This window comes from Emydura macquarii, unplaced genomic scaffold (assembly GCF_026122565.2).
Source record: "Emydura macquarii macquarii isolate MOO-44397 ecotype Brisbane River unplaced genomic scaffold, CSIRO-AGI_Emac_v2 contig_2473, whole genome shotgun sequence".
NCBI classification, from domain to species: Eukaryota; Metazoa; Chordata; order Testudines; family Chelidae; genus Emydura; species Emydura macquarii.
Genome location: NW_027132610.1, coordinates 28923792 through 28938682, shown reverse-complemented (window position 1 = coordinate 28938682; position 14891 = coordinate 28923792). Strand labels below are relative to the sequence as shown.

The following is a 14891-nucleotide window of genomic DNA, read 5'->3' as shown; positions in this document are numbered from 1 at the left end:
AAGTTACTTGTTTCCAGATGTTGAATCTTAGGTGTTGCAAGTTGCTGCATTCCCACCCCTCAATGGCCAGAGCGGAGGTGGAGGAAGCACAGGCCTCTTGGTCAGGAATCGTAGCATTGTAGAGCCATAGGCCAGAAAGCAATTGTACACAAGCAAGCCATGGTTTGAAGCCAGCAGTAAAGCTCCTTTCTTTTTGTTCAGTTTTTAAAGATGGTAGCCTGACTGGTTTTTCCCCCTTTGGAATGTCTCTTAATAGCTTCTGGGCAGATCAGAATGGGACACACTTCTTTTGAGGTGACTGGCATCACAAAATGGAGTCTGATTAGGTCACCTATATGCAAACATCCTCATTCCAGAGACTTCAGGCTTGGAAAGTCCAGAGATCCAAAAATACACCTCAGTCAGTCAGTTCAATAAGTATTTTGAGACATTTGAGGTGATGGGTCAGTCCACAGGCATTATCTAAATTATTCTAAAATTAAATTAATTAGCATTACATTTTTTAAATTAGCATCAAAAAGTTGCATCTGAAATAATTGAAAAACACAAATCATACATTCTCTCAGACATGTACGAGGGAGACAGTTCCTATTTTACAAACAGGTGCCCATGACTTCCCAAAATATTATAGTACTCAGCAGTTCAACTTTGAACACCATTTGTTAACACAAAAAATCTGAGTTGAAAGGTTAGACTTTCACTTGATCACAGTAGAAGACTTTTTCTTCTGAAACCATAGTTTTGGTGGTCAATTTTTATACGCAGGCCTAGCTACCTCACATGTAAAATGGAATAATAGTACTAGCCTACCTCACATTGGTCTTGTGAGGGAAAAATACTTTGAGTTTGTGATGCATTCAGCTACTATGGGAATGGTAGTCATATGGTACCTAAGATAGATAGGACTTGTTTTTTCATAGCTCATTTTTATAGCAAGATATCAAATATTTACAATCCATTTTATTTATTACATAAAATATATAAAATAAAATTTAAATTGTATAGCCTGTTCAAAGCTCCTGTTAATTTCAGTTGCAGTTGTCACTGCTCAGCACTTCTGCAAATCAGTCCTCATAGTCTCAAGGTGGGCACCTAGAAAATGAAGAGCATGAAATTAGTGGCCATCTCTGAAAATATTTGTGACAAGCCCAACATTATATAGGAACTCTGTGTCAGAGATAGGGACATACAATCCTGTTTGCCAATTCAGCTGTCTACACCATTAGACCAAACTGTTTCTACTTGTAGATTCCTGGAGTCATTCAGTACAACTAATGAGGCAAATGGTTGAGCAGTCTGTTACAGATCCGTGCCATTACTCAGCATATACTTTCAGGATGTGCATAACCATATTTTTAGGAAACTTTATGTAGTCTGTGAAGGATAGCTTGCAGCCTCTTTAATAAAAAATGTGTTGTTTTTACACTGTAGAGATGTCTGTGAGGGAGATCTAACTAGGCCATGCACCTCAAAATCCCCAAACAAACAAAGCATTTTGGAGTAGTGTGGATTTAAGCTATGTAATACTTAAATAAATGTTCATGGATTTTATTTAAAAAAATTAATTTAATTAACTAAGGAAGCTAGAAGTTGCACCCCCAAAGAATCAAGTTATTTAAAAATAAAGGAAAAAAGTCAAAATCACTTAAAGATGGAATTTTTTTAGTTAGTGACCTGGCAAGTGATGTCTTAGAAAGAGAATATTAGGGGTAGTAGTTGAAAATTTTTTATACTGTCCTAAAGGGAGAAAAACCAAGATGTTGCCTATATTGGTTTTTACAAGTCCTATGAGGAGACCTTGTGTAAGTGTCTGTGTTTGACAAGAAGGGGACCCTGACAGGTTCCTTGAATCTCAGCTGCTCTTAAATATTCTTGAAAGCTTGATTTATTAGATAAAGTCAGAATATCTTTGTAGTGGGAGAAGATATAAAGCTACAAGTATAATGTGTAAGAAATGTTAAATCACTTTTATTTTTCTCATAAATTAATGAAGTTAAAATTCTGTTTTGGAGAAAGAAAGAAAGTATTAAGTTTGAATGGGAGGTTCTGATGATGTATATGTATATGTGTAATTGTAGTAGCTTTAACAAAGATATTTTATTTTGCTTGGGGCCATACAAATACAATTGAATTAAAACTATGATACCCAAGACTTAATATCCTTGTTAAAATACCATAACATTGAAGAATTGATATGAAAGTACAGAAGAATAAATATCAAATCAAAGAAGATGCATGCAATGGCTAACATGCGTCTTAATTAAAACGTCCATCCAAGTTTGAGCACACAAACATAAATAAGTATATACACAATATATTTATTAAGGTATTAAGTATGAAATAATATTTGGCTCCATCCACTATTTGTGTCATAGTAATATCTTAACACAATTTCCTTAGCAGACATTTCCCAAGATCTTCAATTTTTCACGCAGTTGTGTGCAATTGCTTTACTATAAAAGACCTAATTTAGGGGCATGATCGTAGAACCAGAAAACCATGGAGTTCTAATCTTGGTTCATCCATTGTCACTTGCCTTCAAAAGTCTTGTAGCCTTTCTGCCTCTTTTGCCCTGCCTATAGAAAGGGAGTATAGTTACCTCTATCAAAGAGTGTTTAAAATGCAAACTTTTTTGAGTTACTAATAATGCAGAAAAGGCAGAAGTGTTCAATATATGATATGATATGGGATTAGATTAATAATAAATGAAAGGAGGGTAACGTAATTAATGCAAATCAATATGGATTTATAGAAAATGGATCCTGTCTAACTAATTTGCTACCTTCTTTGATGAGATTAAAGGTTTGGCTGATAAAGATAATAGCGTTGACATAATATACTTAGACTTCTGTAAGGTGTTTGACTTGGTACCATGTGACATTTTCATTTAAAAAAAACCCCAAAAACTAAATATAAAATTAACATAGCACACACTTAATAGATTAAAAAACTGGCTAACTGATAGATCTCAAAATGTAATTGTAAATGAGGAATAGTCAGCAAGTAGGTGTTTTCAGTGGGGTCCTGCAGAGATCGGTTCTTGGTCCTACACTATTCAACATGTTTATCAGTGACCTGGAAGAAAATGTAAAATCATCACTGACAAAGTTTGCAGATGACACAAAAATTGGGGGAGTGGTAAATAATGAAGGGGACAGGTACTAATTCACAGCAATTTGGATTGCTTGATAAACTGAGTGCAGATACAATTAATATGCATTTTAATACAGCTAAATGTAAATCTATACAGCTCAGAACAAAGTAGGATTTAGGCTGAAAAAGATTTAGAGATTGTGGTGAATAATCAAGTGAACGTGAGCTCTCTGTGTGATGATGTGGTCAAAAGAGGTAATGCAATGCTGGAATGTGTAAACAGGGTACTCTTGAATAGGAGTAGAGAGGTTATTTTACCTCTTTCTCTGGCATTGGTGCAATTGCTTCTAGAGTACTGTGTCCAGTTCTGGTATTCACAATTCAAGAAGGATGTGGTCAGACTGGAGAGAGACAAGGTGGGTGAGATAATATCTTTTATTGGACCAATATCTGTTGGTGAGAGACACAAGCTTTCGAGCTACACAGAGCTCTTATGTTCTTGGACCAACACAGCTACAAGAACGCTGCGTACAAATTGAAGAGGGTTCAGAGAAGAGCCACGGCAATGGTTAAAGGATTAGAAAACATGCCTTATAGTGATAGACTCAAGGAGCTGAATCTGTTTAGTTTAACAAAGAGAAGATTAAGGGGTTATGTGATTACACTATGTAAATAATTTACATGGAGAACAAATATTTAATAATGGTTTTGTCAATCTAGCAGAGAAAGGTATAACACAATCCAATGGCTGGAAGCAGCAGCTCGACAAATTCAGACTGAAAATGAGGCATAAATTTTTGACAGGGTGGATAGTTAATCATTAGAACAATTTACCAAGTGTCATGGTAGATTCTCCATCACTGACAATTAGTAAATCAAGATTGGATGCTGTTTCTCTAAAAAATATCCTGTAGGAATTTTTTGGGGAAGTTCTGTTGCCCCGTGTTATACAGGAGATAAGACTAGATGATCACAATGGTCCCTTCTGGCTTTGGAATTGATGAATCTAAGAAAAATATTTTTTAAAGTACTTTGAAGATGAAAAGTTGTGGTTGTATGTTTAGTAGTATTTATATACAGTAGTGACGAGATAAGATTCTATTTGCCTTTATCAAAGAAAGGCACTGTTTTGGAGGATTTGTCACTTCTGTTTCTTTTATTATCATTAAAAACAAACAAATAAAAAACCTCTCCTGCCTGAATGAAATTTTGCTGTGTGCAGCTTCAACGTAGCAACTGATGATTTTGTAAAATGAAAAAAATAAATTGAGACATTTTTGAAAAAGTAATAAAAATAAATTTACAGTTTTAGAACATTTTGTGCAATGCTATACATATATTTTTGAACAAAAAGCTTTTGCAAACTTTTAATCTACACAATTCCCCTTAGATATTTCCTTAAAGTAATTTAAGTCATCTGAGAATCTGAGGTTCATTAAGTAATTTTGCATTTGTGGATTATACTACCTCTGTAATTGAACATTATTTAAAATGACTGGGCTAACTTTGCTTTGTTAGTGCTGTTGATTTGATAGTACTCTATTCTATTGCCTCCTGAGTCAAGATGAGTAATATAATAATATGTGGATAATTTAAATGGAACTTTTCTATTCAGTCTTTGAGCCAAAAGAAAGGGAATTTTTTCTTTGAAATCACTGGAAAATTTCTGATTTATGTAGGCTTACTCCTGATATGATAGAAAAGCTCCGTTTAGACCTGAATAGTACTTCTAACACATCTGGTTTGAAATCACAATTCTGTTGAAAAGTTTCATTGATATTAACTGAAATTTTGTATGCTATTCAAATTGGTAATAGAAGAATAATTTATTCAAAAACTGAAAGAACACTAAAATAACCATTAGTCAGAGTTTAAACCAATAAAAATATGGGGATTCTTATTTAAGGATTACCACATCAGTATGTTGTTAGTGGAGCATTTCCTCAAACGTTTTTTTTCAGCTTTGCAATACTGTGACTGGATAGTTAGTTAATGCTCAGTTAAGAGTTTCAATAGTTGTATTAGATATGAGACAAAATCTTAAAATTAATTTGTGCTGTTATTAGTGTTAGTTTAAATAATCTTGTACTCCAGACCATGCCATATAGCAGGGGTTGCCAAACTTACTGATCCTCCGAGTTCCTCACCCCGGTGAAGAATGGGGGTGGGGGGCCGTAGGGGACTCTGAACTACACTTTAAAAGAGCCACATGTGGCTCATGAGCCATAGTTTGGCCACCTCTGCCGCATAGTGATAGACTCAAGTTAATGACTTTAACTTCAAGTAACAGAAGCAGTAAAATTTGGTAAGTGGATCTTGTGGAAGAATGTGAATATAGAGATGGTAACATCCTGAACACCAGCTGAAGGAGTTTGTTCCAAGCATAAGGGTTGGTGTGGAAGAAAGCATGAAAATTGTATTGGGAGGAGCAAACCAGCAAGGCAATAAATTATCATTAGTAGAGTGGAGTGGGGAATGGGGGAACATCATAAAAAGGGAGGAAGCAGAGTTATGCAGAGGCATGGGCAGAAAGGTTGTACTTAATGCAATGCAGGAGAGGAAGGCAGGGTTGATGTGGTCAGACCAGGCAAAGTGGTTATCTTAGTGACTGCATTTTGTCTGGATTGGAGCGGGGCATTGTGGACTTTGGGGAACCCTTACCAGATGAGGTTACAATTAATCAAGACTTGCGATCTTGAGGGTCTGGGCTAGAGATTTACCTGATTATTCTGAGAGGAAAGATTGGACTTTAGAAAAATTAAACAGGAAGATGCATCAGAATTTGGACATGACTCAGATGTGTGGCTTGAGGGGAAAAAGGGATTTAAAGATGATCCCCTACTGGAGTGTGTTGGAGCGTGGTCCAATGGGGCTGCCTCGAACCGAAACACAACTTACCTTAGGGGATGAGCAGCCTCGTGGGAGCCATAATTGTTCTGCCAAAGGGAGTTGGAGGGTGATGCACCTAGCCCAGAGTTTTTATAGCATCTCCTGAAGTATTCATGGAACTTGACACTTCGGTGATTTATTCCTGGACATGTTCAGACTGCATAAGGACCAAGCAGACAGACCTGCAGGCACCATGTGAGTCAGGAATTGTTCTCTGTTGAACATGCTTTGCCTAAGAGATATTGCCAGCTGTCTGTAAGGCAGCTTTGTTGGGTAGTGGTTGTTGTGAATAGCAAGAGCATGAAATTGAAGCAGAAAGGATAGGGTCAGGGAAGACTAAGTGAGGAGGTGCTTTGCCCTGGAAGATTTAATTGGATGGATGAAGTAAAGGTAGTTTTGTTCATATCTAAGAACATTTTGGTTAATAAAATGTGTGCATGACAAGTAGAGCTGAAAAACATTTTTTTTTGTTGGACCTTTTTTTTTTTTTTTTTGGTATGAAAAATGTCTTTTTTGGCCAAAACTATATTTTTCCATGAAAATGACAAGTAGAGCTGATCATTTTTTTTGGCCAGAACTACAATTTTCCATGAAAATGTTCACTTTAGTTTAATTTTTCTATTTACAAAAAAACTGGGAACTGAACATATTTGGTAAAATTTTAGAATATTTTAATTTTCTAACTTCGCGCGGCCAGGGCATGCCCCGGTCACCGGGCTTCAAGCCATGTGCCTCCTGTGGGAAGGCCTTCCCACTCAGCGACCTGCACGACAGCTACCTTAAGTGCTTGGGGGAAGCCCACCAGAAGGATAAAGGTAAAATCTGCAAGGCTTTTAAACCGAGGACTCAAAAAGACAGAAATCCGGTGGAAAGCCCTGTTGATGGAGGCAATGCTCTGTTCAGTGTCTGAGCCGACCCTCTTTGTCTTGGTACCGAGTATGGCATCAGTACAGAGTGTGCCGCTGGCACCATCCGTGACTCGGCACCACACCACTTCCCTGGTGCTGAAGATGCAGCAGCAGCGTGAGGAACGCGGACACTCCCCCATGCCATTGGTATGGGTGGGGTCGAGTACCGAGATGCACCGAGCTTGGACCATAGAGACCCTTTCTCCAGTGCCTGCGTCTCTGGTTAGGGAGCTTCCCCTGACTCTGTCTCTGTCAACGCTATCAACACTGGAGGCTTTTCAGGTGGCAAGAGCCTTGTTGGGCTTGCGCACACCGCCTTTGTCCCACCCTCCACTGAGGAATAAAGAGCTGGTGCCACAGGGGAAACCTGCATTGGGTCCCCTTGAATGGTGGAGGAGATCCCCAGTACGGGAAGGAGGATCTCCTGCAAGATGGTCACCTAGGGTAGAGCACATCCGCTCCCCTAGCAGTTGCTCCAAGTTGGCGACGTCGAGCCGGCCTGCTCCGACGCAGAATGTGGAGTCTCCCTCCTAGTGCCGACGTTGATCCCCAGCACCAGAGACAACTCAATCTAGGAGATGGCACTGATTGAGGTTCGCCTGGCGATACTCAGAAAGCTCCTGTTCCCTGGCACCAAGGAGTTCTCCCGCACCCAGGTGATGCAGAACCCGGTCGTCGTCGGACCTGGCACTGGTGAGTTCGCCCGCACCAAGTCGGCGCAGAACCCGGTCATCGGAGGAAGACTCGGCACTGAAGAGTTCGCCCGCATGGAGGCATCACAGAACCTGGTCTTTGGAGTCTGGCTCAGTACCGAGGAGTTAGAGACAGCGCTGAAGTCAGTCACCGAGGGCCGCTACGGAGCTGCAGGGCAAGCGGTGCCGAAATCGTCAGTGCTGAGCTGTTACTCCGGTACTTCTAGCTCTTTGGAGTGCGACCCCGCTCATCGGCACCATTTGCAGCAACGGAGACATTCCTCGTTGTCCTTGAGGTCGGAGGCGTCGAGGGGACATTCTCCGGTAAGGTGGAGATCCCATGACCCGCGACACTGCTTCCCCTCGACTTGCACCAGGATCTGTTTACATCAAGGCTACAATAAGATATATTCCACAATACCTTGGGTTTGAGAGTTTCTGTAAATGAAAATGCTATTGAGAGTCATACAATATATTCATAAGGATATGAGAGATAATGGAAAAAATACCTCTTTGGTGGTATCCCATTGATCTAACTGGGGTTTGACCAGGCAGGAAGATTGCAAAATAACTTTAAAATCCCTTATTCAGTACAGTGTGAAGAAAGCGAAGTGTTGTATTTGCTATACAACTATGTGTTTTTTAAATGGTATACTGTTTGTCTAGCTATATTGCACCCATCAGTGTGGTGTCTGTACGCATATTGAATTAATATAAGCAAATTCTATATTTGTGTTCTATATTTTAGATGTTTTTCAAATTACTTGTTGTTTTTTTACAATACAAGTTACAATAAGCTTTGACTGAAACAAATGTTTAAATAGTTGTCCTAAAAAATGAATGTTGCTTTTTTAAATATCTCTTGAGCTATACAAAAATATGTGAGCTGCCTTTTATTTCTTTGCAACCTACTGGATGTGACCATAAGCAGGGCCCACACATAGGGGGGAAAAGGGTACACTTTACAGGGGCCCGGAGGCCTTGGGGGGCTCGGCCCAGGCTGCACCATCCATTACCATGAGGAAAAAAATGTTCATGACTCATGAGATTGTATGTATGGGATAAGAGTTTGTGGTATGGATGTGGAAGGGGGCCTGTGTTACAAGTTCGTACTAGGCCTGAAAAAATTATGCTTGGGTCCAGACCAAATCAACTCATTACACCCAACATTCTATTGTCATGATATTTATCCAAAAAGATACCCTGTGAGATACCATATGAAAACTATTGACATGCTAGTGGTTAATATCATTGTAAAATACATATGTTAACATTAAATGTGAAATTATCAGTTCCCTCTGTGATGTTATTAGAACATGTTAAATACTACACAGCCTAGCCTAGATAAAGGTGATAAACAGGTCTGTCCTAGACAATGGAATGTGGGTTTACCTCAATTTACATATTACCAGTAAACAAAGACTTCAAGCTAAACCAGCTAGGGGTTCTCTGGATCCTGAACTTGAGAGACCCAGAATTAACATGGCTCTTGCACCCCAGAGAGACACAGGAGACTGAATTCTTCCTGACTTGTAAGACAAGGACAAACCCTTTGGGAATATAAGGAACAGAAGGGCTCAATCTTTAACTTTCACCTTAGGCGACTAAGGAACCAAGCCATTTGATTTCCCTGATTGATCCTGGCTAGGCTGGCCAGTAAAAGCTACAAAAGGAGACTAGTCGTCTTTTTGGTTGATTTGTCTCCCATCTGGCAGTGGGACATGGTTTTGTCTGTGTGTGAGGTCAGGCCAGTGGAGGCAGGGCAGCATACTCTTGAAAATGGCATTCCCTGTGCATTGTTATTTCTCTCACACAGTATATATGAGATGACACAGGTAGGGGTGCACTCACTCCGTTCCCAGAAGTGCCAGAATGTCTGGTATTCTGGGAACTTGAGTGGCCACTCTAGACTCGTCCCTGAAGTAGGACAATTTTGGGGCAATTTGGGGCTGGAAGGATTCTAAGGTCAACTTGGAAGAAGTAACCAGATTGGGCAAAGCTGCACAAAACCCTCAGGGACACCTAAGTCAGATGATGACTGAACCCCTTTCTGGCCTGCATGAACCCCAAAACTTCACACTGGGTCACAAACTTGGATTCATTTTATAGGATTTAATGTAAAAGTTGACAAATTTGATATATGACAACACTATCTTTTATTGCTTATACATACTAGTTGTTCTGATGAGGAAACAGGATTTCAATTGTAGTCCCTCTTTATCTATTTTACTATCAGTTATAGGAGATGCATTGCTTTTTCAAGCCTGTCACACCAATAAATCATCCCAGATTTTATGCATTTGTTCAGTATGAAGTATAGCATGAATTTTAAAGAAAATCTCCTATTTTCTTTTCAATCAGATGAGCGATGTGAAGAGACTACAGCCACGGCTCAGTGCTATTCTCTTCAAGCTTCAGTTTGAGGAGCTGGTGAACAACATCAGACCTGACATCATGGCTGTCAGTGCTGCCTGTGAAGAGATAAAGAAGAGCAGAAGCTTTAGCAAGTTGCTGGAACTAGTGTTGCTAATAGGAAACTACATGAATGCAGGTTCTCGGAATGCTCAGACCTTCGGATTTAACCTCAGCTCCCTATGTAAAGTGAGTTTAAAATATATGCATGCTGAGTTCTAATATTGCATTTACTTTTTCTTTTGTCATTATTGCATTTCTTAAATCCCTTGTTTGAATTCCTCCCCCTTCCCCCAATAATTAGATCTTTACACTTTTGTTCAGTTCATATCATCCATTTTTAGGAATATTTGGTAGTCTGAATGAAACATAACTGATATATTTTACATCAGATATAAGATAGAATTACATCTGTTAAGGTTGATTTGCACTTAAAATCTTAAAAGTTTCTATTTTGCCATACAGTGAAACAGACTGAATACAATTACATGTTGTGTAAGGCCATATTACTGTCATGGTATTGGTGTTATAATCTTGTCTGAAGTGTGAACATTTTTTAAATCTGTTGTATACTAAGCTATTTTACTTATAATAGTGATCAATCATTTATTTTTGTATGTGTTTTTATATGAAATTTCTCCTGGATGGAAGTAGTTGTTCTTTGCATTGTTTAGCCATTTTCATCACTTCTCCATTATTATTTATTTATAGAATGCCCCGCGCCCCAAAATCCAAGGTATGTTAAAGAACATATATGTTCCCTACCCCAAAGAGTTTATAGTACAGATTAGTTTTTATCACAATTACTTACTTTCTGAACCTGCCTCCCATTACTCCCAGTGTAATTCATTCTTTTTACAGTCCCTATGTGATGTCACTACAAAGTCTAAGAAAGAGGCTGCAAAATACTTTATACCCCTCATGGAGAAAAATTATTTTTATGATAAAATTTGTTCTCATTTGTTATAACTTCCTTCTTTCACCATCATAATAATAGAATCCTGAGCTTCACTCTGGCATTTAACATGATACATCTAAAAATGTGGTGTTTTCTTGCTTTAAGTGAGGTAACTCGGCTCTTCAGTGTTATTCCTGCTACTTGTGATGCCTGAATCAGCCCTCTTAAAGGCAGTTCTCTTTTGATAATAGGCTCTGTTACTAGTAGGACACATTTTGAGCCTTTTATTTCTCTCTCTTGTGTCTCTTTGCTTCCAGTGTTTCCTCTGTTTTTCTTTCACCACTGTTCTCTTCTCTTTAACACTTTTTTTAATCACCCATTGCTACTCTCTCCAAAGACCATGTCTACATGGGAATATTACTTTTAATTGCTTTAAAATGCATACTAACTCATAAGTTGTTAAATGTGAAGCGTAGGTAAGCCCCAGTTAGCATAGTGTCATCGGGTCATGGTTAACCCCAATGAGTCAGCAATGTTAAAAATGATACTTGTTGTCTACACTAATATATGTCATGTTTAACATTGTGTTTGTTACGGTGTAATTTTCCATTGTAGACAAGGCTTAAGACATTAGTGTCCATTTCATTGAGTTCCTACTCTTCCTCCTCTCATTCTTTCTTCCTTATGCATTACTGATATTTAATAATTCCTAATCACTTCGTGTCTAATTCTAGCAGTGTTTTTCACATTTAATATGAATAGAACTTACTATTGATCTCCAAACAGTTCACCATTCTGTCATAGGGTGAATCAGTTGATGTTGGATGAGTGCTGATTTCTCAGGAATTATTCTACAGCCAGAAATGAACCAAGGGCTCAACTACCCCAAAATTACAATGCAACTCTACCCACATTATAGTTTAATTGCCAATTTCCTTTAAGGACTTTCATTATAGTCCATTATTTTCACATGAGCTCTTTCACCTACCTTTTACTCTAAAGAGGAAACTGCTCAGATTCTAGAGCACAGGCGGAGATGGAAGATCTTGAGACTGAGGGAGCTTTGCTGAAGAGAATCTGGAATTTATGATGGAAATCTCCAGAGGCCTGAATCTCCCAATGAGCAAGAGACTCCGTGTGGAAAAAATGTCTATTAGGAGAATATTCCACTGAGGAAGTGGAGGACAAGTGTTTTCCCATGGATCCTAATTTGTTATAAAAAACATTAAAAAGCTGGTAGTTGATGGGCAGCTCCTTATTCCTGAAGTGTTATAATATCCTTATATAGAATCCCTAATGATTACTTGGAATATTGTGGTATAGTGCTCAGGACAGAGTCTGCAGTCACTCTAGAGTTTAAAAAGGGCTCTGTTTCTTAGTAGCATTTAAGGAAACCAATGAGAAAAATCTGGAGGTATCTGTTAAAAGTAGCCTTGAACTTCTCCTTGCCAACTGCATCATACTCCGGTCTGCCTTTGCTTATTATTCCAGCATCTTAAGGATTTGGGTGTTAAACACAAGGGAGAATCCACATGATGGCAGATATTTTTTGTACAGCGCATTCCGAGACCCCCTCTCCCTGTTATCCTCACTGGTGACCAACCACTAGAGGCAGAAAGACAGTATGATTTAGGGCTTGAGAATATGATGTGTGAGCCAAGCAAGAACTAACTGCCATGTCCTTCAGAAGCCAGCATGCGTGTGGGGAGACTCTGAATGAAGAATTCTATACATCAGAATCCCATAAATCTTATTGTGTCTTTAAACTTTTCATCCTAGTTGGGACAGTTTAATTGCTAAAGTGCATGGGCAGTTTTTCCCTTTCTTTAATAAGAATAAAAAAGCCAAACGACACTGGAGAAGAAAAACAACAAAACCTTTGTATGGTCATAAAAACATTTATACTGGTCCACTTACGTTTTCTAGACCTGACATGTCTCAAGTTTTTGGACATAAAATCATGTCAGGCACTCATCTACATTAAATAAAATAAATTGTTCTTCGAGTGCTGGTCTATATGTCAATTTCAGACATGGGTGCACATGCGTACCATGCGCCGGAGCTGGAACTGTTTAGAGTAGTGTCCATTGACCCAGGTGCATGCCTTGAGTCATCCACGTGGTACGTCCAAGGTCTTATGTGTCTGTGTGGGTTGACACCCCCTCAGTTTCCTCTTACTGGCGCATGGCTAGAATGTTCTTCTTCTTCAGAAAACGTACTTAGCCCAAACATTTTTTTTTTCATTTATAGGTAGTATAGTTTTAGTGTTTCTAGTTGTAGTTACAGTTAAAGTATGAAGAACCGATGGTTTCCAAGTTCTTCCTTTTCTGGGACAATTCACTCTGTTTGAGAGATTATGTCCAAATAAGCCAAGTTTAAGAACTACGCCACATGCCCACGATCATTTGCAATGAGCACCAACACTGTCTCTGCTGCATTGGTGAGACCCACATCATTGCACGGTGCTCTATCTGCCGCTCCTTCCCTTCAAGAACCTGCAAGGTGAGATAATTTAGGCTTAAGAAAAACCTCATGGAGGAGGCAAATGCATCCCACATGTGTATCCTGAAGTGGTACTGATGGACCCACTGGAATGCCCAACTGCACTGACAGTGACTGCATCTGCAGTTATAGCAACACCAGCGGCACCATCCAATGCCCATCCTGTGCACAAGAAGTCCAATCATGGTCATAAGGGTGGATCCCCAAGAGGGATCACCTCCAGGTGCCGCATTCCCTCTGCGAGCCAAGATCAGCCGGGTGAGACGTTGCGTATAAATACAGTGGCTCCTGCTCCCAAACGGGCAAAAGCAGAGAGGAAAAGCAAACACATAGAGAAGCCTGTGATGGCAACGACCCCAGGTGTCCAACTGGAGCCTAGGCGATCATCGACCCCATCAGAACCAGCAGGACTTCTGCAACCGTCACTGTACTCCCCTGGTGCCATATACACCAGGCCGGGTCTCGCTCCTAACAACCATGGCTGAACTCTTGATGCTGCTGGAGGGACCCTCACATCTTTATGATGCACTGGGCACCATGCAGCCCCCGTCTCCAGCTGACGAACCACTACTACTTCATCACCCTTTCGCAGTGCAACCAATGGAACCGCCCCGACATCTGACCGCTCCATTGGCTCCACCCATTCTGATGACACCGCCTTTACTGGACCACTCAGAGTCTGACTGAAGTCTGAACCACGCTTCTCCCTGGAGCGACAGTACAGTCCATGCCCCTATCAATATGCACCAATGCAAGTCCCACCGAAGGAACATAGGTTTAGTTATCCACCTGGGCTGCCAGCAAGAGCAGATCAGAGGCCCTACTGGCACAGGAGGGACCCCTATTATGGGCATGGACCTCCTTCGGAGTACACTGCACCTCCCTTGGTTATATGAAGAATCATACAGCACTATGGGACCACTGGGACCACCAGAACCATAGAGATAGCAGAAGAAAACCCAGGCTGCACCTCAAGAGGCTTTGCTGTAATTTATGAAGAAGCAACAAAACTAGAGACATTAGGAGCATCTGCTGCAGAGGCTCATTAGACTGGTAACACAAACTATGCTGCCAGTAACTCACAGCACTTTCCTGATTAATCTGGGGACAGGAAATGGTTTAGAGACTCACCTCATCACTTTAAAATAATTTAATTACTGCATTTCAGTGTGAGAATGAATCGCCGACTATCTCAGGTCTCCTTCTCCTTTTTTGACTGAAAAGGAACAAACTGCTGCAGATTACAAGGTCCTTAGAGCTACTATTTTGAATGTATTGGGGATATCTGAGAATAAATATGAACTGAGTTTTAAAAATTAAGAGTATTCCACAGGTCTGTGTCCTCACATCTTGCTCAGCATCTAACATTGGCTCAGTCCCAACAACCAAATGGTAGGGTCGTACTAATAATGGACCACTGCTTGGAAAGTGTGCCTAGTTTTAAGGCTAAGCAGGTCTCAAACCCAGGCTTGCAGAGCCGTCAGGCAGAAAATACCT

General features: G+C 39.9%; 1 protein-coding gene across 3 annotated transcripts in view; it reads left to right on the top strand.

Moving 5' to 3' along the window:
• Window positions 1-14891, top strand: part of DIAPH3 (diaphanous related formin 3) — a 581492-nt gene that overhangs the window by 329959 nt on the left and 236642 nt on the right. For all 3 annotated transcript variants that reach the window (XM_067563206.1, XM_067563204.1, XM_067563205.1), the window contains one exon: window positions 9944-10183. In XM_067563206.1, the coding sequence (XP_067419307.1) occupies window positions 9944-10183 (240 nt within the window). The remainder of the gene's footprint in view (window positions 1-9943; window positions 10184-14891) is intronic.